The sequence below is a fragment of the Pelecanus crispus genome, chromosome Z, assembly GCF_030463565.1.
Source record: "Pelecanus crispus isolate bPelCri1 chromosome Z, bPelCri1.pri, whole genome shotgun sequence".
NCBI classification, from domain to species: Eukaryota; Metazoa; Chordata; class Aves; order Pelecaniformes; family Pelecanidae; genus Pelecanus; species Pelecanus crispus.
In genome coordinates, this window is record NC_134676.1 from 63962712 (window position 1) to 63990497 (window position 27786).

At 41.2% G+C, this 27786-nt stretch overlaps 1 protein-coding gene across 1 annotated transcript; it reads right to left on the minus strand.

Moving 5' to 3' along the window:
* Nucleotides 1–2179: 2179 nt before the first annotated feature.
* Nucleotides 2180–27724, minus strand: REEP5 (receptor accessory protein 5). Its single transcript, XM_075726246.1, has 5 exons — nt 27607–27724; nt 27320–27413; nt 14124–14262; nt 6087–6255; nt 2180–4688 (listed from the first exon to the last, which is right to left on the minus strand). The coding sequence occupies exons 1-5, from the start codon at nt 27722–27724 to the stop codon at nt 4639–4641; spliced, it is 570 nt and encodes a 189-aa protein (XP_075582361.1). The 3' UTR covers nt 2180–4638.
* Nucleotides 27725–27786: the final 62 nt, after the last annotated feature.

Below are 27786 nucleotides of genomic sequence, written 5' to 3' on the forward strand. Positions count from 1 at the left end.
ACCCTCTCAGTAAAGAAATGCTGCCTAGTGTCCAGTCTGATACTCCCCTGACACCTCTTTCAGCCATTCCCTCGCATCCTATCACTGGATACCAGTTATTTAGCTTCTTGCTGTTACGACTGGCCTTTATGGGGCTATTTTTACCTCTTAGGATAAAAGAACCTCACTTTTCAAAGAGGTGTGAGTTTGGGGTTTTGGGGTTTTTTTTTCCCCCCTTAAAGAGAAAACACTTCATACAAATACTCTCTTCATCTACTGCTTCATAACTTTTGAGCCTGTCAAGTCATTTGTTTGACATGCTAAAAAGAGTAGAGGGCTCAAAGACAGTAAGTTCCCGTAAGTCATGAAGTGGCCAAATTAGGAGGTAAGACTATAGTAATGCATCATCCAGTGAAGAAACATTTTATGTCCCAGATGGGACAAGGAAAGGCAGGGCGAATGAGTGTTTATCCTTTTTGGTTGGCAATTTGCTCTGACCAAACTGTATTTTAATATGCTGGGTGTTCAATCAGCGCACATGCAGCTGCAGATTAGGTCTGGTAAAACAGCTACCAAATGAGCTGCCTTTTGCTAAAGGCCCTGAAAAGATGGGAGGATTGAATATACTGTAGTGGCTGGTGTAAGGGAGAGAGGAGGAAACTGTTAATTGTGGGTAGTAGGGGACCTGGGAAAGAGCAGGGGACACGCAAGGTAGGAACTGGGTAGCCTGCACTGTAGTGCTATTTCTTATGAAAGGGTATGTGTGTGGTTTTTTCCTCTATCAACATTTGGCATTTTTTGGGGGGGTGTGGTTTTTTGTTGGTTTGGGGTTTTTTTCCCCCCCCAGGTAGCAGAACATCTAATTGAAGGCTTTAATAATTCTCCTCCTGCAAGGATGCAATAATACAAAATGGTAGGTATATTAACTGTTGTTTGTTTTGTGGAATTCCATAGCCTCAGCAAAGATGTCAACTATATGTCCTTCCAAAAGGTGCTAAATTCAAAATTCATCTTCAGTTATTTTTACTTGGCTAGTTTATGTGGTCATCTAAGGATTTTTTTTGCTCCGGAATGTCTTAATGTTTTATGTACCAGTAGGCAACCTATTCTTCAGAAAGTTACGTCAACGTGGTTGTACAACCAAGGGCTGCCTTAGTGGTCCTAGGTTGTTATTCCTCAAGTACTGTTTCATTCCATCAGACCGAATGTAGAAGTTCTCTGGGAAGACAAGACTGATGTTCACTGTATTTGCGTGGTTGCCAAACATGCAGTTTACAGGAAATACTGACAGTCTCTCATGACCTACAAGAATTCGTGACTTCATTTTTTTAAAACTCTGTTCTTCCTCCTTTGCATAAGGAAGTTATTGTTGGTTGAGTTTGAAATGGTGGCAGGAAGGAACTAGTCATATTTTTTGTTGATTCTCAGACTATTTAAACAGAATCAACAAGACCGGAATGCAAGCTCAACACTTTCTTAAATTTGTCAGATTAAAAAAAAGTTGTGAGGGTTTGACCTGTCAACTATTAGTCACATTTTCCACTACTTCCAAGATTTTCTATTCTTTGTGAGTTTTTAAAATGTTTTTTGGAACTTTTTTTGCTTGTTGCTGAGTTTGGACACGCGTAGGATAAAGCAGAAGAAATGTCCTACTTACTGTGGTAGCAGAAACAACTGGAAGTGTAATCACCCACCCACCCCACCTGCAAATAATTATGCAGCATTATCTGTTTAGGTCATTTATAGAATGCTAGAAAATCAATGGGCAGGGAAAAAACTTTGAAATCCCGAAATCCCAGTAGCTGACCATTTTTCCTCTCTCTGTTTCTAAAGAACACTAAACCTTGATAATTCCTTAGGTAAGCAAGGCTACAAAGTCTGGAGAGCTGCACTGCACAGGCAGGCGCCTGTGGTGCTCACTGTTGAGAACAGACCCTCACTCCAAACTCTTGTGTTAAGGCCCGATGCTCTGAAAGAGCTCGGTTGCACCCTGAGATCCAGTCACAAAAGTACTTCCTTCAGGCTTTTAGAGAGGTTTCTACTAGTTCCACAGTAATTAAGTTTGGGTAAAAAAAAGTATCCTATAAAAACCTTCTGCCTTCTTAAAGTAATCAGGTTTTCAGGGTTGAGGTATAGGGTTCTTAAGAAATACTGAGGCATCATACCAGTCCTGTAAGAATCTCTTTATTTGTATCCATTTTTATTTAGCACATTACAACTTCAGCACAGACATGGAGTAGATGTGTGTACCAACATTTGCACATAAATGTTGTGAAGACGACTTTCAGAAGAGCACTGATCTGTGGAACCAGCCCAGTGGAGTTATTTGCAGGAAAAGGTAACTGGCTGCAGAAATTCAGTCATTTCTACTTGCACCAAGGCAAACACCAAGATCAAGTTCTGTTCACAACAGATCATAGTTCTAGCTCAAGTAGAAATCTGACAAAGGAGCACTGAATTTAGCTGCTGGTCAAGAAATACCAAGTTGTAAAGGCAAGAAGTTGATTTAAAGCCTAACTGTCAAGTTCTAAGAGAGACGTAAGGGAATGTTTTACCACTTCCCTAGAAATGTTTTATCCCCATTAATAACAGTAGAAGAACTGTTGAGTAGTATGAGAAATGAAAGGTAAGTTCTGTCTCTACTACAGACCTCCTTAGGCTTGGAAAGTCTAAGATTTATCAGCAGCTTTTAGAGAAGTTATGTAGTACTTTGTACCTAAATCAAATAGACTATTGAAGTATCTTTATGTATTACTTATTATTTCAAGAGGTGAAACTAATTTAGACTGGCCACACGACTGCTATATACACAGTTGATATTGTTTAAAACACAGCACTAAGATTTAGTATGGCTTACTGAAAAGTTCAGTGGGTATAAGACAGAGGAAGATAAGACAAGAAATTAAACCATTTAAACGGTGAGTCTTCAAACTTCAAACTTTTTCCTCGCTTACCCCTACAACTTTGCTGTAAACTTTATCCTCTTCAGCACATCCACTCACAACAAAAAGTTGTCATGGAACGATTAGCTGTGATACTTTACATTTTTTCCTCCAAATGACAAACTGCATGCTGTCCTACAGAAAATGATGCACAGTGGGTCTCGTACTTCCCTATCCAAGTTGACAGCTATAAGGGCTGTGTTTTCCAGCTTACAGCCTAAAATGCTTTTTCTTAATAAGACATCTCTTCTTATAATACTATCTCTCAAATTTAAAACTGACCTGCTGCGTTGCACTGTGTGCTTCATTCTTTTGCAGTTCTCGCATCTGAAAATTTGCAGTGCATGTTTATATACCAACTTGTTGCAGAAAGCCAAAAGTCTTCAAAAGTCTATTTTAAGATTAAATATTTTGAATTTAAGAATGTGGACCAGAAATCACTTTTCATCATTATCAAAAGCTTAAGCTTACCTTCTGCGTGTTCTGTGAGTTAAGAACTGTCATAGCATTACTATAGGATTTAAAGAAATGTCAGCATGGAGATGAGAACAGGGAGATTTCAGTAATTCATGCTGAATTTGTTGAAAATACTGCAGTGTGAAAAAGCAAATGCAGATTTAGATCTAAAAAAGAAAAATATTATTTTCCATTGATTGCAAAAAAGCCAAAAGCCTTTAATCTCTTAACGACTTTGGTTGCGTTCTTACTGATTGGTCAGGAATGTATCAAATAACGACAACAGCATCTCTATTCAGGAAGTTTCAGTGCTCATGCAAAGTTGTTCTTAGTACAGTCAGAACAGATTGCAGATTTTTATGAGCAGAAAAAGCTCATGGGAGGTTGTTGTCCATCCCACTGATGTCCTTCTGGGGACTGACACCACAGTCAGATAACATTTCAACAGGAGAAAGTGTTTGTAATGGTGTCATTCCTTAGTGAAAGGTGGTTTGTGCTTTTGAGTGTGATCTTAAAAGGCACCCTATCAACAATTTTAGATGACAATTTTATTTAGCAAGAAGAGGCAAGGAGTTGTACTTTAGTCATCTTGTGGTAATCTTGTGCAATTTAATGCATTCATTTCTGGGAAATTACTTCTGCTAATATAAGCTTGATCACTTGAATGAAGTTACTCTTTCCTATATTTATTCATTTAAGAATACAGACACTGTACCAAGTACTGTGTTACAATGAAACATGCGACAGTGAATAATCTCTATGACCAGGTGCCTAGAACATGTAATTTCATCATTTACAACTTTATTGGTGGGGAATACATCTGTTATGCCATCTCTCACCATAATTCCCTGCATATTCAAGAAGATCTGTTCAGACTAGTGTCTTCCTTATACAATAGCTTCACATTACCAGATGCACCACAGTCAAAGCGTTAAGAGTAATTACATATGCAAAGAGAGAACTAAAGTGCAGAGCCTGTGGGATATATACTTTTTATTTCTGTTAACTGCAAAGAGATTACTGAAAAACTTCTTCTGCATGAAGATGAATAAAATATTTTCATTAAGCTTCAGATGCTGCCCACTGCATTGCTTTTAAATAAAAATGCTTACTTTCTATACAGACACAGCATAGTAAGCAAACTTACAACACATTCCTATCAAAATGTTTCCAAGGCAATATTGTTAAAATTATACCACAGTTCCCAGTAACATCAAGCTTCATAAAGGAGGTGGTAGGGAAACTTCATCCAGTTACCAGTTTAAGTGCTCTTCTTTTCTTCACCCAGTAAGTTCACTGTTGCTTTCTTGGCTGCAGGAAAATAGAAGAAATTTTAATCTGAGAGGCCTACGGACTAAGTGGCTTATTCAGTGTTCTTGAGCTGCATTAAAAAAAAAAATACTTTTTAGGTCACAAAAGAAAATTATAGCTTTTGTATACACATACACACACACATAGTGATAAAACTGATCATACAAAGATTTTAAAAAATAAACCATAAACAAGGAGCAGCATAACGAACAGCACAGACTGACTTACAACTATTATATCAATAAAACAGAGCTCCTCACAGTGTTTAGGACATACAGGTTTACAGCAAGAAATCCACTACCAAGCTGATGAAATAGGGCTGGAACAATGCTAATATATGTGTGTGGGTATATGCATACATGTGTGCATGATTGCTTAAAAAATACATGTTTGTGGAAAACTTTATATGTAAAAACAGCAAAAAGAGTAAGTGATGGAATGAGGACAGAAAAATCCCATATGCAACATAGAAAAACATTATTTAAGAGACCTGCCTAACAATAATGATTCAGGAAGGGTCAAGCAGCAAAATTTTGAAGTGTAGTTGAGAAAAGCAGATCATTTAAATATCGACAGGAAAACAGCTTAAGTTGGTAAGAGGAAATGAGACTGCATGCATTGCTAGGAGGAAAGGAGACCTAAGGTGCTTTGAAATATCTTACAAATAAATTTCCTTTCAAATGAGATTTAAATAAACTTTTATTTTAGCTACTTAATACATTTCTTCTCTTATTCATAGAACTACCATCAGATGTTTTAGAGTACAAGGGTCCACTATAGAATGCAAGGAAATAAAAGCAAAAATTAAGCAATCTACAGGCTGTGATAAAGTTTATTCAAATGAAATAAAAGCCTGAGTAATTTCTTTAAAAGTGGGCTCAGAATCCTTGATCCCCAGAGGAAGGAAAAGTACAAAAACTTATAGACGGGCAAACTTCATTTCACATGTTGCTGTGTATCGGAGTTAAAGGATTTGCTTCACTACGCAACTGGCAGCTTTTCTATACTACCAGGCATTTGAGACGGTATTTCAGGAGATACAAGAATACACTGAAACAACAATTGTATTTACGGAAGGTATCTTGTGAGGATGTTTGGACCTGCTGCACAGAGAGTGTTTATAGTGATACATATGGTGGGAAGACACACAAGCTAATTAGCCATTTCTTCCACTCATACAGCTTGCACTCATTCTAACATAACTGTACTCCTAGAAAGTAAGATCCACTGCAATCTTCTTTTCCTGACACCTTCACCCAAATCTACCTTCTCCATTATAATTCACATAGTCTTCTTACAATTTTTTTCCCCCAAAATGATTACTATTAACTGCAATATTAGAGTTGCCCAGGGAAATTCCTCCTACTCAATGTGATTAGTGAATGGTCTTTTCCTCACCTTCTTTAGTGATGGTATCCGCGGTCTCTGCAGCCTTGTCTTTCAGGTCTTTAAAAACACTGTCGAGCTGTGCTTCATGCTTCAGGAAGAAAGGCCGGATAATTCGATTATAGAGAAACTTTGCCCCATTAGAAGGACTTGGAGCCATACACCACAACAGGAAGCCGCACTACAAGGAACAAGAATATCTGCATAAGTAGAAGAAACGAGTAGGAGACAAGGTGTAGCGTGCCTTCCTAACGCTGCCACAGACTTGAGCGTATTTAAAACAGTACATCACCCCCTTCATTTTATATGGTCACAGTCCAATGAGCATGCACATCAGTATAGTTACATACAGTGAATCTTTATATTGGAATAATTTCATGGATACTGATAGGATAAAGGAGAAGGGCTGTAGCAGTAAAGCTAATCTGGTAACAGGTGTATCAAGATTGCATGTACTTTTTTTTTTTTAAAAAGGAAGAAGTATAAAACCTGATTAAAAACAAAACATTAGTCTCTCTGGCTACCTCTAAACTATGTGGCACAAGCCTGACTGACGGTCTAGGTCCCTAAATCACTTAAGTCCAGCCAAAACATATCCTTGTCCTCTCTGCCTCCCTGCTTTGAAAATGCAGCAGGGGAAAGAATGGGGTTGTGTGCACCCCAGACCCAAAGTGATGAGGAAAGATACATCTAAGCTATACATAGTGCACAGACAAGGGTAATGCTTTTGGATTGCACAGTTTAGGTATAGCTTTTATAGCACAATCTGCTCTCTGGGGAAAAAAAGTCCCGAACACCACGGTGTGTGGGGTAATACTTCTGCATCTTACAAAGGGGGCTGGAAAGACAGCTACTACATGTATTATAAATACCTGTCTTTACTACTGAGGCACCTTTATTTGACTTCAGTTCCACCATCATGCATGATACAAAGATAGCTACGCAGAACACGATCAAAACATTTAAGGGACAGGAAGTGCCATAACTAAATTTGTTTGAGCTCTGAAAGTGTATATAAAAAGTTTTTACAAGATAAAACTACAGCAAAATTAAGCACATTTTCTCAGCAATGGTACGGTTCTTTCCAGACACAAACAGTACAATATTATTCTGTGTCAAACAACAAAAACTCAACTCTTCCTCCTGAAGAAAAAAAAAAAAAACAAACCCCACCCCACACAATTAGCTAAGTTAGGCACCAAAAATCAAACTAATCATTTAAACTACAACAAAATCATAAGCAACTTAAAAGTCTGCATTTAAATACAGTAGTGCTTATATAAATAGCTTAGATTTCAGACATTTTCCAGTTTTCACAGCGCTATCTGCAGCAGCCGAAGAGACGTTTCAATGCATGTGCTAGAGCTTCTGAAAGTAATTTAAAAAATACAGGCAAAGTTTCTTATTTATTTATGAGGTTTCCAGTACACTGCATAGTGCAAAAGCATTTCCTAGAAACTAGTTTGATCACAGTATCCTTTCAGAAATCCACTGTGCCTAGCCAGACATTTCTGTCTCCTTTCCTTCCCCTCATACTTTTGATTTTCCACTATAAAACTGCAAAGACAGAACAACATCCAAATATTTGTTTTGGTATTACATAAGAAACTCCTAAATAACAATTTGACCATTACAAGGTGATTTAAGTCAAGAGAGGTTATTTTGAAAGAAGGGTTCTGATTTGAATTTAACAAAAGGGAAAAAAAAAGAGAATAAAATCTCTTTTCAGTTATGAAAACCACATAGTCATCTTCAAGCAAGACTTCAAAATATTTTGGAATATCTTCCCTCTATTGAGCTCATTGGTGATGTCAAGATTGGAGGCAGCCTGCGCTGCAGTGATCACGCATTGGTGGAGTTCACACTCCTGAGGGACATGGGAAAAGCGAGGAGTGCAGTCAGGACCCTAAATTTTAGGAAAGCAAACTTCCAGCTCTTCAAGGAGTTAGTCAGAAGGACCTCCTGGGAGACGGCCCTCAGGGACAGGGGAATGGAACAGCGCTGGCAGATCTTTAAGGACACCGTTCATAGAGTGCAAGAGCTCTCAGTCCCCAGGTGTAAGAAATCAGGCAAGGAAGGGAAGAGACCAGCATGGCTGAGTCAAGACCTGCTGGTCAAACTAAAGAGCAAGAGGGAACTGCACAGGCAGTGGGAGCAGGGACAGGTGTCCTGGGAGGAGTACAGGGAAACGGCCCAGTTGTGTAGGGAGGGGGTTAGGAAGGCCAAGGCGAGGATGGAGATGAGTTTGGCAAGGGATGTAAAGAATAACAAGAAGGGTTTCTACAGGTATGTCAACAAAAAAAAAAGAAAGTTAAAGAAAGTGTACCCCCCCTGATGAACAAGAATACCAACCTAGTCTCAACAGACGAGGAGAAGGCTGAGGTACTCAACAACTTTTTTGCCTCAGTTTTCACTGGCAACCTCTCTCCTCACCCCTCCTGAGTCAATGGACTGCAAGATTGGGACCAGAGGGGTAAAGCCCCTCCCACTGTAAGGGAAGATCAGGTGCGAGACCACCTGAGAAACCTGAACGTTCACAAGTCTATGGGACCTGATGAGATGCATCCCAGAGTCCTGAGGGAATTGGCTGATATAGTTGCCAAGCCACTCTCCATAATATTTGAAAAGTCATGGCAGTCAGGTGAAGTCCCTGGGGACTGGAAGAAGGGAAACGTTGTGCCCATTTTTAAAAAGGGAAGAAAGGAGGACCCTGGGAACTACCATTCTGTCAGCCTCACCTCTGTGCCTGGGAAGATCATGGAACAGATCCTCCTAGAAGCTATGCTCAAGCACATGGAAGACAGGGAGGTGATTCGAGACAGCCAGCACGGCTTCACCAAGGGCAAGTCCTGCCTGACCAACCTAGTGGCTTTCTATGAAGGAGTGACTGCATCAGTGGACAAGGGAAAAGCAACTCATGTCCTCTATCTGGACTTCTGTAAAGCCTTCAACACAGTCCCCCATAACACCCTTCTCTCTAAATTGGGGAGATATGGGTTTGATGGGTGGACTGTTTGGTGGATAAGGAATTGGCTGGATGGTCACATCCAGAGGGTCGTGGTCAATGGCTCGATGCCCACATGGAGACCGGTGACAAGTGGAGTCCCTCAGGGGTCTGTACTGGGACCAGTCCTGTTTAAAATCTTCATCAGTGACATAGACAGTGGGATTGAGTGCACCCTCAGCAAGTTTGCAGATGACACCAAGCTGAGCGGTGACCTGTTGCACTGAGTCCAGAGGAGAGCCACAAAAATGATCCAAGGGCAGGAGCACCTCTCCTACGAGGACAGGCTGAGACAGTTGGGGTTGTTCAGCCTGGAGAAGAGAAGGCTGCGGGAAGACCTTAGTGCAGCCTTTCAGTACTTAAAAGGGGCCCTATAGGAAAGATGGGAACAATCTTTTTAGCAAGGCCTATTGTGACAGGACAAGGAGTAATGGTTTTAAACTAAAGAAGAATAGATTTAGACTGGATATAAGGAAGAAATGTTTTACAATGAGGGTGGTCAAGCAGTGGAACAGGTTGCCCAGAGAGGTAGTGGAGGCCCCATCCCTGGCAACATTCCAGGTCAGGTTGGACAGGGCTCTGAGCAACCTGATCTAGTTGCAGATGTCCCTGCTCACTGCAGGGGGGTTGGGCTAGATGACCTCTAAAGGTCCCTTCCAACCCAAAGCATTCTATGATTCTATTCTTCCTCAGATAACAGATATTGACACTGAATGGTCTGTAGGTTCTGCTCTTCACACCTGTAAAATTTTGGCTTTGTCTTCACTGCAGTGCCCACCACAGCAAAACTGATCCCCCTGACGCATATCAGTTGAACAAAACACCTACTGGTTTTGGAGGAGATTGCTACTCCTTTTTTCTTTAAGGCCACTTCTCATTCCCCTTGCCCTAGAGAATATCACTTACGATCTCTTTGGAGCTGGAAAGGTATCTTGACAAGCTGTCTCTCTGAAAAGGATCACTGACTCCTGGGGATAACAACTGCCTTCTACAGAAGATTTTGCCAAGCCAATCTACCATCCTTTTAGTTAAGCTTTAAGCTTTCTTCTTTAAACTATTTAATCATGGTGTCAGAACAGAATAACTTAAAGGAGCATTTGCCCAGAAGACAAAGAAGGGTTTTTCAAAGTAAAGCATCCACCAGTGAGAATGCCTACCAGAAACATTTCAATTAATTAAAAGAAATAATTCAACATGCAATAAAATTTGGCACCAGTAAGTAGCAACTGATGGAGTATCATTAAGCATGGTCAGAGAAAAAGGCAAAAAGTGATGGAATATCAATTTTCAAAAGCTTCTATTATTTGGAACTTAATATAACAGAAAGAACAAACGGTACTATCTTATGTAGTTACCTTTCTTCAAAAAAAAAAAGCTCAGAAGTGCACTGGTTCTACTTCCTTTTAAAGAATACCTGACCAATTACTGATAGCTATTTTACTTGTCCCAATATACAAAGATGTTACTTCATTCTCCTTTATTTTGGAAATCCCTCAGCTGTAAGTCCAACTTCTCTGAAACTAAAAAAAAATTTGAAATTTCCCTTTTCTTGCCTAAGAACAAAATTAGTCATTTTCATTTTACAGCTTTGTCCCAGTCTAGTCAAGAAAAAAATAAAATCTTTTACAGTTACAGATTTGTTCTCAAATGCCTATTACTTTTGAAATGTACTGAAACAGATTTTATATACATTTTCTAGAGGATGCATACCAAAGTTGCAAATCTCAGTCTTTTCAAAGCTTGAGAATGTCAGACTGCTAACTTAGCTTATTTTTCCCTTGACTCTCGTGAAACTGAGTAACATAGAGTATTAAAACTAAAGTGGTTTGTAAAAAGGTCCAGAAAGCTCAGAGTGAATAAAATTGTTAATTGGAAAAAAAACCAACCCTGTTACATTCTTTGTGACCCTCCAGACCAGCCAGAGGAGGGAATGGAATTCATGCAATAGAGTGACTTCCTTAGGTTAGACCAGCACTGGTGTCTCTGCCCACTTGATCTGGTGCTAGCCACTGTTCCTGCCATGGCAGCACAAAACCGAACCCAGCTGGGTTTGCCACTACAGCAGAGGAAGTGACTGCAGCTGAGAAAAACAGCAAGCATGCCCATGGCCAGTTCCAAGCTTCTACAGACAGACGACTATCAAAACCCAAGACACGCTCACATGACTACAAATACGAACACACTCCTAATAGGCAACTGCAGTCATTAAAACAAGGTGTTCATTTTAATTGAAGTAAGGTAGCTCTTCAGGCAAAATCAATAATTAATTGCATGGGGTGCATGGGCGAGAGGATAGGATCTCTGTCTTGAAGCAAAGTCAGACTACCACATTTGGCACGTTGCTACACTCACAATGACAACTCCTCCTGCTTCATGTGACTGAGTGCCTTGTAGCAGGAGTTTGCACAATGTACCCAGTGGGATGTGTCTGCTAGGAATTCTGTTCAGAAATAGTATTCTAATACATCAAGACAGAACCGTTAGAAGAGTCAGGAGTCTCCTCTCCTTCCCACTACCAAGAATACTCCTAGGATTATAACCTCTGCTATTTTCACTGGCTACAGTATTTTAATACCTGAATGCCAAAGAAAGCTTTAAATAATTAACAGAAGTGTTGAAAATCAGATCACATACACAGGAAATCATGAGTTGCATGCATGTCCTCTGCTTCAGGGAAAAAAGCAGATAAATAAGAAGTAGGCATCACAAAAAAAACCACAAAACCCGAGACACCTCAAAACAGTTTTCAACTGGAGAACAGAAGTATATGCAAGTATCATAACATATTCAAAGGAGTTCTTGAACATGCCTTTCTTCCACCTGTAAGAAGTCCTAGTGTGCTGAAAACTTGGAGTTGACAGAGCCTAGGTTCTGGACTTAGGGGAATATGGAACAGCTATGATCTGTGTCTCAGCCCTCCGCATCAAGGTATAAAACTCAGTCTGGAATGGAATCTACAAACTGTACCAAATAAATGCGAATATCCACATTTAGTATATTTGGAAAATGAAAGCGAGCTTGAAGTTTGCATGAATGACATATCTGGGCTTCTATTTCATAACATCATAAAAGAGACACGGAGACACCACAAACTACACTACAAGAGGTTTTATTTGTGGATGGACTGAAAGCTGGAAGCTGCCTGCTTCCTCCTTTTCCCCACATGGAGTAACTTCCAACCTTCCACCCAGTCAGCAATGCTTTCTGAGTCTCAGCCAAGACTTTCTGTCTGTCTTTGTGTCATGAAAGGAAACCTCTCCTACTACCCACTACTGATAGTAAACGCTTGACTTCCATGTGCCTTCAGCAGCTACAATAGAAAGCTGTGCACTTACCGTAACTGTTTCCCTGTGTTTGCTTTTGCTGAACTGAAAAAAGTACCTTTCCGTTGATGCCACCACTGCATGTAAACGCGGCACTTCTGATACAGTATTACCAGAGCCATCTGCGGTTAGTCTTTATTTGCTAGGTCACCCTGAATTTCAATTGCATGCTCTTCAGAAGGAGTGCTGTGCTGGCACGAAGAAATCATTGCCACATCTTTTGCCACCAAGAAGTTAAAAAAGAAGCTCTGAAAATACACTGTATGAATTCAGAACTGAGAGTATACATCACTGCAGACAATGGGTAGAGTCATAAACCTGCTAAACTGTAAGGTGAAGGTGGTGATGTGAAATAACTGTAAGTGGTTAAAAAGAGATTCTTCCAGTGCCATAAGCAATCCTTTTGGATCCCACTCAGATCAGATGAAATTGCACTTTGACCACTATTTGACTTGGTCTTAATAAAACAGTAAAACTTTCACATTATGTGTTACCCATACTAAACTTCAGAATTAGCAGGTTCCTAAAAACTTTGCAAAACCATTAGCTTAAAATGTAAACCATATTTTCGTTTTTGGTTAAGGGAAAAAAAAAAAAAAAATAAGGGGGGGTGGGACAGAAGAATTGACTTTGTGAGATAGGCCAGAATATTTTTAGTTTGAAGCAGTAGTTCAAATATGTGCTTTTTCTTAGGGAGCTAGGGAAATAAATGTCCAAATGACTGCACAGTTGATGCCTGTTAAAGATTCAAAAGGAACAATGTAGAAGTGTAACCGAGCTGTCTAAGTCAGTTTTTGTCTTTAAAATATGGCATTTCCTTGATAAAGCATTTGGCAACATCAGACCTTACCGTTAAATTTTACATGACCCCACCACAATAGCTGGCAAGCAAATCCTTTCAAGAATTTTGGTGGGGCTAAACCAGGCTAACAAAGCGAAAGAGAAGGAACAGAACAGCCCACTGAAACAGAAAATAGGTTAACAGTTCTTTAAGCTAAAGAACTGACTCTCCAGCAAGCTAGAATGTCTTCTACTCAACAGCATACATGGTAACTGGCTATATTCTAAAATAATTTAACATGTTAAAGTTGATTGACAAAACATTCACACCTTAGTTGACAAACAAAGCTTGGAACACAGTAAGCAAATCATTGTTCATAGTCAAACCACACTAACATGCACATTAGCAACAAGCTCCTCTGATACCTGCCATTTTCTTTCAGGAAAGCAGGCTTAATTAAAAATGAAGTCTGTATGATTCAGACTATTCTTATGTCGCAATTTCCTTCTTTGCTCCCAACAGCACATGTTAATACTTCCTTTTGCTTTGCGATTTTACTCTCCACTTTTGGTAATTAATTTAAAGCAAAAATAGAGCCACTCTGTAAGGTTTACCATGTGCTGTCATTCTGCCCAAATTTACCTGAACACCAAGACAAAGAACTGTCTTCCAATGGTACAGCTACACCGTCTCATTTTTCCTAAAACATTGCAGACCCTTCCCTGACACCTGTCTTGGCTTCTTCTCTTGCCTTACAAAACCATCAGCTGTAAAAAGATCATTTTCATAGTGCTAAATCACTTGTAACCAGCATCTAAAAATAAGGTGTGACCCAGGAATGACTGCAAGGGAATCTGTTGTCATCTATCCATTCTTGAAGGCATTAAATCAGTTGTATCAAAGGTCTCATTTTAGGAGAGGGGTCACATGAACTAACATACCTTTAGCATGTAGTAGAAAGGGAACCAGGACAGGGAGATATCAGAGAAGAATTCCACTATGCTGAAAACGCCATACACCACCCAGTAAATCAGCCACTGTGTGTCATCATCTTTATTGGTACTTTCAATGGCCTTAATTCTGTAAGGAAAACAAAACAAGTGAGCAGATCAGTAGCATCAGTCTCATCTATAATGGTGAAGTTTTTATGACTCAGATTTGTTGTTACATGCGAATCCTCGTAATTTAATTACTCTATGTGTTCTAGAGAACTACGTAGTATCTATCATACGGACAAGGTGCCCAAGATCTTTGACCAGCGAAGCTCTTCCCTACATGTCAGACTTCAAAAAGAAAAGATACTTAAGCTATTTCTAGCTCTGTAAAACCCAAACAAGAAACATGAGCATCCTGACCTTGTTCATGATACAGTTCATGGGACAGGGATGAGGGAGGATAACCTTTGGCCAGTTCCAGTTCTGGGTGCGAGTTCCAGTACCAGTTGTAGTAATCCTGACCAGAAGACTACCTTATATCAATGCATTAATGATCCATATCACAGTGAACCTGAGTGAGCCTGGGCCTGTGCTGCACAAGTTCCCTGGTCACAGGATAAACTCAGCAAGCTCACCGAAACAGAAGATCCCACATGCATTTCCCAGTGGGTACCAGTGATTACATCACCTGCGTGGCCTTGCCTCTATCTAACAGCAAACATCTTCCCTCTTTGACCGTAGGAACGATTATAGAGTTATTTTCTTGAAGGAAAAATCCTACAATAGCTTAAATTATCAAAATGGGGTAACCTTGTCTACAGATGAAGTCTGCACAGTGTGCTGTGTGTGGATCTGAGGCCCACTCAGTGCTGCCCAACTTGGGGTTCTCAGCACCTACAGGGATATAAGATTGTCTGTACTATTCTCTGTTTCTTTATAGCGTTAGCTCTAATAAACAGCATTTTAAATGAAGCTTTACAGAATCTGAATGCCTTTCTTACTGGGATCATAACAGATCAGCACCTCCTGGTGCAAGCAGCATCTAGAAAAAAATTTTAAATCTGTTTCAGGATTTTGAAGTGAATCTCAAATACCTTTACGCATAATGTACATGGCACTAGATTCCTCTTCGAAAAGATATAACCATAAGATTTGCTCTAACTACTAACAAGCATTTGGCCTACGGAAACAGAAGAGATCCAGTACGCCCCGCCCCACATGGTGAAGACTATGTATCTGCATCATCAATTGTGTTGCTCTATAAATCCATTCCTACAGGACTTGCAAATTCTGATGTAGACTATGGTATTAAGAATAGGGTGGAGGAACCTCTAGTAAAGTCTTGGGCTTCCTGCATAATGACTAACTGGGTTTTTGTTCTCCAGCTGCCAGGAGAATGCAGTTCAAGTTTAGACAGTTCTAAAAATAGGAACTTGAAAGACAGACACACATGTGCTTCCTTCAGTAAAAGTAGCAAAGTAGAGACTCTGGACTTGCTAAGTTCCAGGTTAGCACTGTAAGAAGTTTTACAAGGAAATGCTAACAAGTGTAAGCCTGATAATGTGAATCTTAAGAGTACTAAAAAGCATTTGTCCTCTCCACTCATGCCATAGGATTAAAATCTGTAGACTCAGTTTAATGAATTTAGTTTTAATTCTTTTGTAACTTACTCCTTTAATATCAGCTATGTTGTTGCTGAAGCAGCACCTGTGGGACATATCAAAGGTGCAAAGTTTTCTTTAGTCCATAAAAAAGATTGAAGATTAGGGAGGTTTTCAAAATAGAAACCAAATAGATGGCTGGCTGTGAGCACATTTCTTGGTTTCTGAATTGAGAAACCCTTTGGACTCTGTCACATCCCAGTTCTGTAAATTAAGGAAAAAATAGAACAGGGGGAAAAAGAAAAAAAAAAAAAAATCAATCATGTGACATGCCTTACGTTTCATTAGCAAAAACACTGGCAAACCCACCACATGCAGAGAGAATTGGTGTAGCTACTGGATTGAATTACTTTGAAATGCAATACGAGCATCTGATACTTAATTTATGTATTCTTTCCATTAGAGTTTGTGGCTGAACAGCAGGGTCCTGCAATGGGAAGAACAACAGCCGTAGCCATACCCCATCATGCACAATAAGGTGCTGTTATTGAGGTACTGCATCAGCACAACTGGAAGAACAGGTCTTCCACAGGTGGACAGCAGCAGGTCTGCTTACTGCTGTTGCTAACAACACAGTGTTAGGAAACAGTACTCCAGGCAGTCTGCTCAAAGGCAGTGACTGCTTCTGCTGCTCCTGCCCTCCCACCATAAACCACATTTTTCTATGCCCCCACCTCTCAGTATTCTAACACTGCCAGGTGAGGGGGCCCTACTAAACAGACCCCCAAACAACAAAGGAGGTAAGGGAGAGGGCTACTGAACTATTTTTAAGGTGTGAAACTGTACTTCTGGAGGGAAAGAAAAAGTACAAGTGACTAGTAGGGAAGTTAGAATGGTGGATAAATGGAGGAAAGAAAGAAAGAAAGTAATTGCAAAGTTCCTCAGTGTTAAGGAAAACTTGCTGTAGCGGTTCATCACATGAATTTCTCTGGTTCTGCCGACAACTTCTCCATTAGAGGCATACAGGAGAAGGCTTATTTTACCACAATAAGCATGCTAGCTTGGTATTTGTGACAGAACGCTTTGCAGTGAAACCACTAACAGGCTTGGTGTTTTCCAGTCATCGTCTGAAGCCACCCATGGGTTTAGTGCAGCTTTTTTTTTTTTAGCACTATTAAAGTTATCTTAGTAATCATGAAAATCAGTTTTCATAAAAAAGCTTAGAATCTCCAATTTTGTGGCAAAGAGCAGATGGCATATATCACTGTTTTGAAGCATGCTCTATTATCTTGTCTCCTGTAAAAATGGATGGCCTTTGAGAGTTCCTAAATGCAGTGCCATGGGTGTGCTCCCTTTGAACATTCACCATCTTCTGCTGTAGCTCCTTAAGGTGATGTCTTGAAGGGAATACATAAACAAGACACTTCTATGATGAGTCACAAGCACCAGTCAAAAACCCACCTGATTTAACCAACTGATATGCAGCATTAAATCTGCATGTGGTGTTTTCTTGCACACTGTAGGAAACAGCACATTTCCCCTCCTCCTACAGTGGTGTGATCTCGGTAGGCCCCATGGGACAAGCTCAGGTGGCAGACCTCTACCACATACACTAAGGTAACAGCCATGCCAACTCTGAAGGAAGGGCACAAACTGCATTTGTTAGCAATGACTCCAGTCCCAATCCCATTTCGTGGGAGGGAAGGAAGGAAAAAGCAGAATATAGCATGGCCATCAGTGAATGAAAGTTTTAAGCTGAGGAAAGGCAAGTATTTTATAAATATTCTGCTTCTGAATGGGAAATATGTCCCTCAGCTGAGACTGCCGGTGGAAATTCATAGTCTAACATGTCCCCGTTTAATAAAAGGAAAAAAGTTATCTCCATCCTTTGCTACATACACACTATTTCAATACTAAGTCGCAGAAAATACTCCTTATCCAAGAACAAGTAAATACGGTAGGTTGAGTATCTGAATGGATAGGTTTTTTGTCCATTTATCACTATACTCTTTCCAACAGGAGAATCCAAACCTAATTAGGCTTATAAGTTATCAGGTGTTATCCTGGTGTAACAGTCTGCACAATTAACCTTAGGAGATACATCATACATGTTAACTCAAGCCAAGAACATTTTATTCTTCTCCATGTTAAGTCATGAATCAACCAGTCTGATATTCAAAATGCAGTCTCCATCAATAAGTGAAAAGATAGAGATCAAGAAGCACTGGTAGTACAGCCAACTTTAGGACAGCCTTCTTGTAATGGTTACTTGTGTGTTGCAAAAGCAAATAAGTCAGTCTCATCAGCACATAACATTAAGATTTCCTAACAAAGGAAGGAGCATCCAAAGCCTAAAGTTTCAAATTTAAAAAGAAAAGAGATACTGTCAGGTTTTTCTAAGTTTTTTTGTAATACTGATATGACTAAATTCCACGTTAGATATGTGTAGTAATTACACGTCACAAAGGATTTTATATGGTGCTTACGTACTAAGTGTAGAGGACTTTATTTAAAGCCTCAAACAACTATTTACAGTAGTTCTGGATATTGGAGGTAAGAGCAGTCACTAGGAACAGGTTCCAGTAGACTGGATGATAAACACCACAGCTCAGTTCTTTCAAAAACAGATGCCTGTCCAGCAGTGAAAATGACCTACCACGGGCCAGCATTGCAACTTGTGCAGACAGATGGGGAGCCAAGTAAAAACTTCATTTTTAGACAGACCTGTTCCTTGATAACTCCGCTAGCTGATGATGCCAACAGGGAAGAGCAGAGGCTGCCATACTGTCCGGCGGCCCAGGGCTCTTATCAGCTGTGTAGCTACAGTATCAGAGTACCCGCTCAATTTTGACTGTGTGCATCCTAGAATCAAACTGAACTCTAGATCAAGCGTGGTTTCAAACTGAACTGTAGATCAAGTGCAGTTACTTTATCCTGTTACCTGATAGTAACAGATACTTGTCTAATTTTAGTAAGCTGCCAAGTAGAGTTCTTTCACTTAAAGCATCTGACTCATTTCAACAAAAAATCAGCTCTTTTCCAAGAAGAGACTGTTAGACACTCCTGAATTAGCTCTGGCATAACAAATCATTATTAGAGTTAATTCACACATACAGTACTCACAGAATAAGCATATTATAAGTACACCAGTTATGAGTTTGGGTTTGTTGTTGTTTTTTTTTTTTTTCTTCCTGAGTCCAGCTAATAAGATGCAGAAGCCAGAAATAAAGCAAGAAATGCCAAATTTTATTGCTGTAGTCTCACATGAAGTGATCACTCAAATCCCTGCAATTTACAAGGTGTACCTGACAACTCTTGTATAAATAAAATTAGAAGTTTAAGACAAAAGATCAGCTTTTGTTAAGCCCAGTGGTCATGCTGTAGTTAAGGAAGACGGGACCACTTTGTGCATCCTTCCTTCAGTTTTCTAATCAGTGCTATACTAAATGATTAGGCAGGCATATTTGTGACCTTCTTACCCAAACGTAACTCTTTTCTTTTTTTCCTGTTTAACTTAAAAAAAAACCTGAAATTACCTATACTTCTAGAGCTTACACTTACTGGTCTGCCACAAGTCTTTACAGCAGGTTGCAGTGATTCAAAAATAATTTACTTCTAGCTAGCTATCTAGACACCCCTGTGCGATCAACACTCCACTGCACCACCGACTTCCTCAGCTTGGTGCCTCCCTGTCATCCTCATTTCAGACTCATCTTGGCAGGCTGCCTCCGTAACATCTGGCATCATTTCAGTGAAACAAGTACCTGTGTATTTGTATTTGCTTAATAATTTTGTCTTCTACATTTTCACCCATCAGTTAAAGTCTTCTGTCTTCCATCTTTCTTCCTCCTTACTGACTCCAATAGCAGAGTCATGCATTTGCAGATACTGCAAGCACCCTCCTGCCAAATGCACTTACACAACTGCTGCAGTACAAGTCTACCATCTCCCCTCTCCCCTCTCAAAATTTTGTGTATCCAGAAGATGGCAGCAGACAAATTCGTGAAGGACAGCAAGGGGGGCTCACTGTCCATGCAGGGACAGATATTCATAGAATCACAGAATGGTTTGGGTTGGAAGGAACTTTAAAGATCATCTAGTCCAATCCCCCTGCCATGGGCAGAGACACCTTCTGCTAGACCAGGTTGCTCCAAGCCCCATCCAACTTGGCCCTGAACATTTCCAGGGATGGGGCATGCACAGCTTCTTTGGGCAACCTGTTCGAGTGCCTCACCACCATCATAGTGAAGAATTTCTTCCTTATATCTAATCTAAATCTACCCTCTTTCAGTTATGAGAAGACAACAACAAGCAATATAGCAGTCGTACAAAGGGTGCTACCTTCATTTCTCCAAAGGAAATGGAGACTGAGGCAACAGAAGGAGCACATGTCATTTTGCCCACCAGTGAAGTGAGTCCTACAGACTACACATTAACTCAGCACAAAGCTAGATTCGTGCAAAAAAGCAGCAATCCTCTCATTTCATTGCTCTCTGCTCATTCTTGGCCCGCTCTCTTCCGGAACAAGTATTTGTCGAGCCACACAATGAGTCAGTTCCCCAGTTCTGACTCAGGTTAAACCCAAGAACACCCCCACGCACACGCAGGCTTTTTTTGCTGGAATTAACATGTGCCTCAGTCCAGCCTGCCAAACCATTTGGTTACAGCTTGTTCTGCCACACAGGACCAGGCAATACCAGTGGTGCTGTGCAGCAGGAGCTCCAAGAGCCTTCGGCTCTCTGCTCCTGGAGAAGCCACCCACAGAGTCTCTCTGGAAGGGTGATTTCCTCCACTTCTACCCTTAACACAGGCAAGGAAAGTCACTGCAGCCTTCAGCAGGGCTCACCTGCGTATGCAGCCTCAGGCTAAGGTTTACCAGCTTCACTGTTGGCTGTACTTGTCCATATTGCAATTAGACCAGTACCGCTACACTGCCTGCTGGAGTCTAAAAGCCCTCTTTTGGAAACATCTAATAACAGCTTATATTACAGGAGTCTTTCAGGTTGTCTTTCCTGAAGGTATTGACAAGAAATTGACAAGTGGCATGCAGCGAGGGAGCTTCAGGAAAAGGCATATTTCACCTGCGTAGTGCAGACATGCTACATCGCACCAGAGGAAGCCACTTGCTAAGGATCCACAATGCAACACTTCTTGTGATAGCCAACTTTGTTAGAGGGGAAAAAAACATTCCACATGCTTTGGCTGCCTTTCCACAGCTGTTACTGTTTAGGGTGCGGGCACAGAGATCAAACAGTACTGTTGTGGCCAAGTGGAGAAGAACTGGGCCCCTGCTACATGCTTACAAAAACACAGAAGGAAGAAAAGTTAGATTTTCCTGTCAACCTACACTGCACTGTGGAGACTATATTTCAAGTATAGTTTTGTTACAGCTCTACTACTGTTTTTCAGTTCTGTTTACTGCAATGCTGGCAAAATTACACTATGGCCTTAATTTATACAAATGTACAGTAAAACATGAAATCATGGTGCAACATTTTCAGACTTGTCCCACTTGGTAAACTTGCTGTTTCAAGGTAATTAATCACTGCGTGTGGAATGTTTAAACTAGCAAAAAAATCCTACACTTTCAATTATTGAATGTAATTAAAAAATTGACTCATCAGGGAGTGGGAAAGGGATTCAAGCTTTAGGCTGAGGACTAACTTCTGGGTTGAGGCTGGTTTGCAGAGACATGAAGAATTTTCTCTGTGAGTACAGCGCTAGTTGCTAAGCTGTGTAGCAACAAAATTTTGTAATTTTTCTTTTAAAAAAAATTAAGTTTTATCTAGTGTTCACAGACCCTCACATGAAAGTTTACATGTCTTTTCCTAACAGCAAAAGACAGCCTCATCATCCTCATCTAAAAACTGTGTGTCTTGCTTATTGTATGCATAGTGAAAAGTGGGCTTCCTTCCTTTTGGGATAGCAAGACGTTGCCAGTTAGTCTCATAACTGTGAAGAAAGACTTTTAAAATGTAACTAGAGTACATCACCACAACAAAACAAACAGGAAAACAAGAAAAGCAATTAACAATAATCCCCGCTTATTTTCATCTCACTTTTTCACTCCAGCTCACTTTTTCAGCATTTAGGATCTGCAATGCTACGCATATTAAATGTTAGAAGCATTGTCACTCACTAGGAGGAAGGGTAGTTTAGAAATATATTCCAGCAAACCCCACTGATGCAAGTCTAACTATTCCTTTAACCTCTGTAGGCCTACATCAACCAAGTCACTAGAGGTCAACACAGTAGGAGGGAGGAGTGCATGCAAGGTGCAGTACTGCAGTGCATCTTGACCAAGAAGGTCTGGTAAAATGCCTTCCTTTATGCCTCAAACATATCCACAGTCCCTAAAAATATCTACATCAGTTATAAACTGGAAATCTTTCAATGAGTTTAAATCAGATTGTGGAGCCATCTGTATAACAAAGACCTTTTTCTTTTTAACCTATGTTTAAGATATGGAAGATAAATTCAAATTTTTCTACAGTTATCACAATATTAGACTCTCTTGTGTCTAACCACTTGCTATCTCTAGAAAGGAAAGCACATAATTTGTCCAACTAACAGATAAGATGGCTTTTATTTTAAACATGGCTCTCTAAAACCTAGAAGACAAAAAGCAAGTGTATTTGGAGGAACTGATTTGACATATACAAAAAAAGTCAAAATACACTTTTTAGTATCTGAAGCCCCATGAAAAGAGTATCAGCTGGGAGAGGAAACAGCACAACTGCAGACAGATTTGGAAACTTTCTGCTTATATTTACACTGAGTGTTGTGAATCTGGTTAGATACACCAGCTTTCTCAAACCATTTTTATAAGGCAGCAGCAGAGCATTACTTTTGAACATTAGCATATCATGCAGCATCTTCCATGAAGGAAAAAAGTAAGCATGCTCCTCAGAACTTGCTAAGAGAGATCAAATTTGCTGCCCTAGCTCTCAAGAAACACAGGAACGATTTTACATTTTCTAAACAAATGTGACCAAAGAAAAGGAGTGTTCCTGTTTTAGAGGTATGGAAGAGGCAAAGGAACTAGGAGACAGGCTCAAGACACAATGACAATATGCAAATTAAGACTTGAATTGCATGTTTATACTTCTCTACAATCAATACAGATTGTTTCCTGTTTGTAAAATGCCACAAGCAGCATTTACATAGTAAAAACAGCTAAATTGAAGTAACAGCATAAAATTAGCCAAAGCAGAGAGACGCCTGATTGTACTATATTACTTTTCTCCCTTGAAGACACCAGTAATAAGTTCAGACATTTTACTGCGCAAAGCTATTTTCATCTTTGCAATTTTTAAACCAAATACAACAGCACTTCTGAAATTTCCAATCCTTTGCACGCATTTCTTAGTCATCAAAGGCTCCCTTCCTGCTTGTGCTCTCCCCCTCTAATTTTTTTGAGGCAGTTAACCACCATTTGCTATGGGTGGAGCTACATTTAAACAGGCTAGCTCTGGAAAGTTCAGAGAAGCAGTGAAAATACTGGCAATGTTATTTATATACTGCCAACACTCACTTCTTCCATCTACTAGTCTGAATATTGCCTTGTGCAGTTAAAAAGTATAAAAAGTTGCTTCTATTATCTGTGGTAAACTTTTCAATGCTGGTCTACTGCAAACAAAAAAGGTTGCAAACAAATACTAGATTTCAACTTAAAATTAATTAAGTCTATTTCACCACATAGCACTTAACAGAATTTTAGGGAGTAAGACTAAGGTTTTATGACAAACTTAATCCAGATTGACTTACTGGGAAGCAGCCAGATAATGTTTATGTGGAAAACTACTGCTTAATTTTGCCTCTGTTAAAAGCGTCGGGTAGGCCCTTGCTGGTGACATGGCATAGAAGACTTGGATTTTTGGGAAGATTTTGTGTCACTAGAGATGAAACTCCTCCATGTATCAAACCACTAAAGACCTACACAAAGCAAAGCTGAAGGTGAACATGAACAAGGGGGAAGGAGAAGGGAAAACAGCTGTGCTGGCCTGAAACTGTACCAGGCATTAACCAGGGAGCTGCCCCCTCCCCTCATGCTGGCTCCGAGCCGTGGCCGCGGCCAGCACCGCAGCGATGCGAAAGCGGGCAGCAGCGCAGCTGCAGCTGTACCGCCGCACGCTGACGGCCAGGGACACCCCACCTGGGGTCTAACCCAGCGGCTACAGCCTCCAGCACTTCACTGAAATTCACACCTGCTGCGGGGCACGCACTGACAATGAATACAGAGAATGATGTAAACGAAAGAAAATAAACTACAGAATTATACAAGGCCTGCCAGGCAGGTACCTGCACGTCTGCAGAACTGTCCTGGTTTCTTGCGTGAACAGACCGAAATCTGAGCTGAGCATCCTTCTCTGGGTTTTTTTCCCCCCAATAGATTTTCTTTCAGGCAAGTGCAGAGATGAACAGCAACTATCATGACCAAGGTAACCCAGAACTAAAATCCTAATAAACCAGATTTGGAACATGCCTAATAGGTCACTCAGTGCCTGTTTGCTCTTTTAAACAAAGGAGGTGATCTCCCTTGCAGAACACAGACATCTGTCCTACTCCTTCACGAGTGTCTTCTCTGCCAAACAGAAGCCTGACCCAGTACTTCCTTGGTTCTCACTTTAAACAATTCAGTCACTGATAATGCGGAAATGATACACTGATCTACTTCACAACAGAAGAAAGTAAGCTAACTGGGGAAAATTAATCTGCTTTTTCTCCTTCAGTACCTTTCTGAGACATTTCAGGCTTGGATCCATTGTTGAAACACCTGCGTAAACATCAAGCTAACACCCTGCACAATACATTCTGTTTACAGCTCCTGTCCTCTTCCAGAAGCCACATCTTTTACAGCAAAAGCCATTTGAGGCTGTTTGCAGGTGATGAAAACAGCTGAAAACTGTTTTCTGCCCAATGTTAAGAACCAAATCTCACTACTGTCAGTTCATATAGCAGGCTCTTTAGCTGGCTTTTCAAGGGGGACAGACCAAATACAAGAGAGGAATAAACAAACCACGCTGGCTAGTGTTCTTTATGCTTTGGGTCTTTATGCTTTATGAGCATGGGGGACAGCACTTGGCAGCACCCTGACTGCGGTACAAGATCCACAGCAGCAAAAATAAAAGCAGGAATCACTCCAATAGTTCATCTTTATCTTAGGAATCACTCCAATAGTTCATCTTTATCTTCTCGCAGCTTAGCCCTGCATTAGGATAGAGATCCTACGGTAGATACAGAGAGTGGCATGGTAGCACCAAGAGAAAAAGAAACCCATGTGGTGGAAGAAGGGTAATCACCAAAGAGGATTCTTGCTCTTTTTTTATGGTCAGGCAGCCCATGCTTGACTCCAGACTGAAAGCCATCTCAGGAGATGGCACAGATCTCCCGGTGTCAGACTGATCCCATAACACTGTACAGGCTACCAAGGACAATACTGCCTATCCTGAGTTCATACACCTCACTCCCAAAAAAGGGGAAACTGAACAGGACAACAAAAACATGTGCACTAGCTCATGTCCTCCCACGCCTCCTCTGCACGCACACTGCTGGGTCTGCAGGCTTGCAGGCAGAGCAACGCATGTGGGAAAACGCTACGTACCAGCTCTGTACTTGGGAAGGAAGGGAAAAGGAGGGGATCGAGCCCACCTGTGCTGTCAGCAGGCTGCTTCATGAGCTGGAACCTGCCTGCAGGCTGCCACTGAATGACACTGGCATGCAGCACATCACATGTGTTTTAAATTAGATTTTCCCCCAAGATTATAATTTTCTCCTAAAAACGTTTCAGCATTGAGAAGACAGCCAAAGGGAAAGCATTAACTGAGCATGAACTGGAAAAAACAGAACTGGCATTGTATTCATGTGCATGTTATTCATCATGTTTTTTTGTTTAATTAAAATATGTAGCAAAGGACAATGGCATATGCACCCATTACAAACCAAACCAAAAAAAACCCCCGACCAACACCACACAGTACTAACATCCAGGAAGTAACTTTTCACATTAAGATACATTTAAAACCACCTTCCAACATGAAAATGGGTAGACACCCTAGAAAAAGATTTTAAAAATTAATTTTCCAGATTTGGAAGAAAAGAAACTGGAAAGATAAAAGCCCATTACTCATATATGATTTTATCCTGTTTTGCCTCCACAATTCTAAGAGCTTTCTTTTATTATCAATTTATTCACCATAGTTGCATAATGGCAGATTTAAAACACAATCCCAGTTTTAAAACAAATTTAAAAATTTAAATAGGAATTTAGAAAGTAATTATGTAGGTTTAAAAGTAATTATGTAAGTTTAAAAGTGACCTAAGTCAGACACAAAATATTACATAAACTAATTCCTACACAGTTATTTCAAGGTTTTGAAGCTTTGTTGGCTGATATTTTCATTTTCAGATTTTAATGAAAAAGTATCTTTTAACTAATCTTTTCACTAAAAGTTGCCTTACAGAAGATAAAATCTAAATTTCTCCAGAGTTCTTGGCCTGTAATCTCCTAAACCAGTGCTCACCGGAAACAGCATTTATAAAAGTGTTGCTTAGTTGTAAGCATCACAACTGTAAGATGATTCAAGAGAGCCTAAAACTGTCAATCTCCCACATCTCTGAAAAAACAAGGAACCTATTTTGTATTGCCCAGGAGCTAATTAGAGAGAACATATTTTTAAAAGTTGCTGACTGTATTTAAACAGAGTTACGTAAAAGGCAAGCACTGTGTTTGAATGATACAGCAGCACAGCTGGGAAGGACTTCCATTTTATGAAAGTGTTAGGCTACACAGATGGTTTTATTTAGTGCATTTCTGAAGTCTTCTGGAACATGCTCCACTGTGGTCTTACCTAACAGGAAATCCATTTTGGTCTAGTAACAATATAATACCCACGAAAGATACCAGATATTCTTAAAACACCTAAGGAGGCTTTCCTTTGAAAAAAAAAAGAAGTATTTTTAAGCCTTTTACACACAAGAGGAGGTACAGGGTCTTCTTTTCCACCTTCTCATCAGTGGTTTTGCAGTAAATAGCACTCCTTAATGCAGCTCTTGCCTCCGGCCCGTCACATTACCTAGTCCTTCGTATCAAAGATACGATGACACTGCACCAGCGCCTTCCTGCATACCTGGGAGCGTCCTCAGCTGAAAATACGGGTGCGAGTTTTAGCAAATACTGGTGTGTGTTTTAGCAAATACTGTTACAACAGCAATTCTCCCTCCTGTTACTAGCAGCAGGTTAAGACGCGGCGACCCAGCTTCTCACTCAAGACGAGAAAGCTGGGCACCCAAAGCCGGAACTAACGCGCTGCAGGAACTGGTTTGCAACGTGTGGAAATCACCCAGCATCTCCCATCTGCAATTTATTGCGTAGCACTTGCCAGACGGAAGAAGGCTCGTTCTTTACTCAGCACCTGGCGCCTATGCGTGCTAAGGGACAGGGCTGGGCGGGAAAAACAACGTTTTGGAGAGCGGTCCTGGAACCCACCGCGACAGACGGTGCCCCGGCGCAGGGCCGCGACCTTGCAGCCCTACGCCCCCCGCCCCGCGGGCAAGCCATGCGGCCACCGCGGTAAGAGGGACAAAAGTCGCGACACTCACGAGACGTAGGCGGGGTAGGCGAAGCCGATGACGTTGCAGAGCAGGGACGCGCCGCAGCCCACCACCAGGTAGACGGCCACCGCCCCGACGATGGCTGCGGGGGGAGAGAGCAGAGGGCTGTTAGCGCCGGCCGCCCCCGCCCGCCGCCGGGCGAGGCCGAGGAGCAGCGGGAAGGGCGCGGCCGCCGCCGCCGCCGCCCCGGCGGCCGCCGCCGTGCGAGGAGGCGCCCCCCGGCCCCGAGCGCCCGCGGGGAGCCGGCGCGGCGGGGGGCGGTGGCCGGAGCTCACCGGTGGCGATGTAGGTGCGGCTGACGCCGGTCTTGCTCTCGACCCGCTCGAGCACGGCCGTCATGCAGTTCTTCTCGTGCAGGAAGCCGTCAAACCCCTCCCTCATCGCCGCCGTCATGGCGAGACCGCCGCGGGCGTCCGCTCCTCAGCCTCCACAGCCCCGGGCGCACGGCGGCCGAG

Excerpts from the sequence above, each read along its gene's own strand:
- REEP5 (XM_075726246.1), bottom strand. The coding sequence starts at position 27,724 with ATGACGGCGGCGATGAGGGAGGGGTTTGACGGCTTCCTGCACGAGAAG. Across the intron at positions 27,414-27,606 it reads CCGCACCTACATCGCCACCG|CCATCGTCGGGGCGGTGGCC; the intron begins GTGAGCTCCGGC and ends CTCCCCCCGCAG. Across the intron at positions 6,256-14,123 it reads CTTTCTACTACATGCTAAAG|TGCGGCTTCCTGTTGTGGTG; the intron begins GTATGTTAGTTC and ends TGTTCCTTGTAG.